The 3,344-nt window shown below is 36.6% G+C and overlaps 1 protein-coding gene across 1 annotated transcript; it reads left to right on the top strand.

The window, feature by feature from the left end:
- Nucleotides 1-1,051: 1,051 nt before the first annotated feature.
- LOC113289619 (mitochondrial import inner membrane translocase subunit TIM17-2-like) lies at nt 1,052-2,183 on the top strand. Its single transcript, XM_026538937.1, has one exon. It carries the CDS (start codon nt 1,219-1,221, stop codon nt 1,897-1,899), a length of 681 nt encoding a protein of 226 aa, XP_026394722.1. The 5' UTR covers nt 1,052-1,218; the 3' UTR covers nt 1,900-2,183.
- The last annotated feature ends 1,161 nt before the right edge of the window (nt 2,184-3,344 follow it).

Raw genomic sequence — 3,344 nt, 5'->3', positions numbered from 1 at the left:
GAGTAATGGGAAACTAATATTGTACTACATTATTTCGACAGTTTGATCAACTCAAACGATCAAAGTCTCTTGAGGTGTTCCATCTTATACTCCTCTACAATCTAAATCCAATATATTCCAAAATATGATTTTTGTAACCGATTCATACGTGAGCTTTAGCTTATAAATTTAATAGACTTGACATACCAATATCTACATGTTCCACGGAGCAGCTCTAACATATGATAAAACTCTAAGAGACAAAAACTTACATTCAACTCGCCTTTTAGTAAGACGAATTTTCCAGAAATTAGTCAAACAACAAGTGCACAACATGTTTTACAATCAAATAAAAACTAACTTATATATGAAAATTTGGAACATTTAGAACGAACTAACTTTTGTATTTAAAATGCATATACTTCGAATTTGTTGAGGACATAGGAATCGACAAAATAAAGAAAAATACATGCCAGATGGACTAACAAATGGGTTGTGCCACTATGGTAAAAAGCACTAAGCGAGATATACTTCGTCGAGCGACAAAGGGTTGGTCAACCGATCAAAAGTTCATCGCTCCATAATTATTTTATATCATAAATATAATATTATAATATTTTATATATGATAATAAAATATTACTACCTCTGTTTATAAAAGAAAAAAAAGAAGATACTATCACTTTTTCAATTTGGTCTATTTTAAAACAACGCTTGTTTGTGCACAAAACTTTGAGCTGAGTTTTAAAACCAGATTAAAATATTATATTTGGTGCACGAAGTCTTAAACATAATTGTCATGCATTTTTAGTTATGTTTAAGTACTAAGCGATGGAGTGAAAATTGACGTCGATACAATTTTGACCGAGTGATTAACTCCCTATCGCCGAGCGACTCCACTGCTCGGTAGAAACTAGACCTCGCATGACTAGTTTACAAATTTGCCGCTTAGCCATGCCCATATGAACCGGCCTAATAGTATTCCAGGCCGGTGTGATACACAATTGAAAAAGAAAGAAGTCACCCCTTATCACTGCTCTGATTTTCCATATGGCGTTGTCTCCATTTGTTTAGCCAGCACTTCTTCTTCTGCAGAATTAGAGTTCCCGTATGAAGTGTTTCATTTGTTTATGCCAACACTTCTTCTTCTGCAGAATTAGGGTTCCTCTTTCTCTCTTCCAAAAACCCTAGACCTCCCCCCAAAAAAATCCTTCCCTTTTCTTTTACCGTGTAAAAATTAATGGGAACTCCAGAAACATCACGAGAACCATGTCCAGATCGAATCTTAGATGATATTGGTGGTGCTTTTGGTATGGGAGCTGTTGGTGGTTCGGCTTTTCATTTCTTGAAAGGAATCTATAACTCACCTAAAGGAGAAAGACTAGTTGGAGGTACACAAGCTGTTCGTATGAATGCACCGCGAGTTGGTGGTAGTTTTGCAGTATGGGGTGGTTTATTTTCTGCATTTGATTGTACAATGGTCTATGTTCGTCAAAAAGAAGACCCTTGGAATTCGATTTTTGCTGGTGCAGCTACTGGGGGTTTTTTACAGATGAGACAAGGTCTTGGTCCTGCTTCAAGATCTGCTTTATTTGGTGGTGTTCTACTTGCTATGATTGAAGGAGCTGGGATTATGTTAAATAGGGTTTTGAGCCCTCCTGTTAATATACCTATGGAAGAGGGGATGCCACCAGGGATGCCGCCAGGGTTTCCTATGGGGCAATTGCCTGGTCAGCAGCCTCAGATGGGTTCTGCTATGTCTATGGAGGATTCTAGTTCGGGTTCAGCTTCGTCATGGCTTGGTGGATTGTTTGGTGGCGAGAAGAAGAAGGAAGATAAGTCAAGTGGAGGGAGTAAGACAGAGATTTTGGAGAGTTTTGATACACCCAGTGCTCCGATTCCCTCATTTGATTATAAATGAAGAATGAATTGTGGTGTTTCAAGGTAAGAGTTTGTTTTGAATTGCAAAGTTAGTGTTTTGAAATTACAGTATCGCTGAATAATGAAATTTGTGACAAACCTTGTACTTGAGTTGCATCAAAGCTTAAATTTTGTTGACTTCCATATATGTGATTATTCAGTCTTAATTTGTAGCTAAATATCCTGTCTTTGAAACATTAAAGATATGATTTTTATTTTGGTAATTCTGTATTGCAAGTTTGCAATAAAGGTTGGTTGGTCTATTGTTCTTACTTTGTATGATTATTAATATTATCACTTTACATCAATCTCTGAATTTGGTTTATTGAGAAATGGTCTAAGTTTGAGTACTTGTAGGGTGGTTGCTTAATTTGAGGTGATCGTGCCCTTGTTCATCACATTTGATGTATTTATGTGGCCATTCTCATTATAAACTTGCTCATTGTTCTCATCAAATTACTTTGATCAGATTACCTTCCGCCGTTGGTTATTTTGCTTGTTTTCTTGAAATTATTAGTTTTAATAAGTTCGTCGAAGTAGCTTATGCTGTTGATTTCTAGTGAATAGAAATGTTCTCTCTGCTAAAGTAAGGAGTCTTGCTTCCAATGAGTTGGTCGAAGTACACATTTATGCCATTAATTTATAATGAACCTGAATCTTTGATGTGAAAGATGAAGAGATAGGTAAGATGCTTTTATTTAATTCGTGTTCGGAAGGATTTCACGCAGGTTTTCTTATTCCAGTAATAGGTTTTGGAGCAACTAGTTGATACTGTGCCTACTACAAGGTCGTCCTCAGAATAGCTAACTTTAGCAAACTTATAAGTTGAATAGCTAGTGGTACAGCTTTGTAGATAATGTTATTTGCGCCTTCATTTCTGTTTCAATTCTGAAGAGACCATTTCCTCTTTTCTGCCATAAACTATTCATTTACCTGTTTGTAACATTCTATCACTGATAAAACTGCTAAGAAAGTCGAAGCATCTTTTTAACTTGCTTATTCCTAGTTACACTACTTACACAATTTCATCGTAGCACGACATCTGCACTAGGCTACTACTAGTTCATTGAGCTAAACCATCTAGGTTACACATTACTGAGATAAGAAGAAAAACATCTCAACTAGTTTTCGCATCATGAGCGCCTAATTTTATCACGCGCAGTCTTCTGCTGCGTGTTTGTGCTCTCGAAAGTTCCTTTCAACATAGACACCTAGAACTTTGTCTACTGAGCAGTGAGCAACCTTCGTCTTTCGATGATGTGCTGATATATACTAGGAATAAAAGTCAGGCAGTCAAGGAATTTTGGAAATTGCTGCTTTTGTCACTATGAGGGAGCTGTGGTTCTTAAGGAAGAGAATGGTTTTTGATAATGAAGTGCTGAAAGTTGGGGTTTTAAAAAGAAGAGTCATTCAATTCTCTGGTGAATGTGGAACCCCCCTTGTGAT

The sequence above is a fragment of the Papaver somniferum genome, chromosome 6, assembly GCF_003573695.1.
Source record: "Papaver somniferum cultivar HN1 chromosome 6, ASM357369v1, whole genome shotgun sequence".
In the NCBI taxonomy this organism is placed as follows: domain Eukaryota; kingdom Viridiplantae; phylum Streptophyta; class Magnoliopsida; order Ranunculales; family Papaveraceae; genus Papaver; species Papaver somniferum.
The sequence above is the reverse complement of the archived record's forward strand: the minus strand, read 5'-3'. Positions and strand labels throughout refer to the sequence as shown.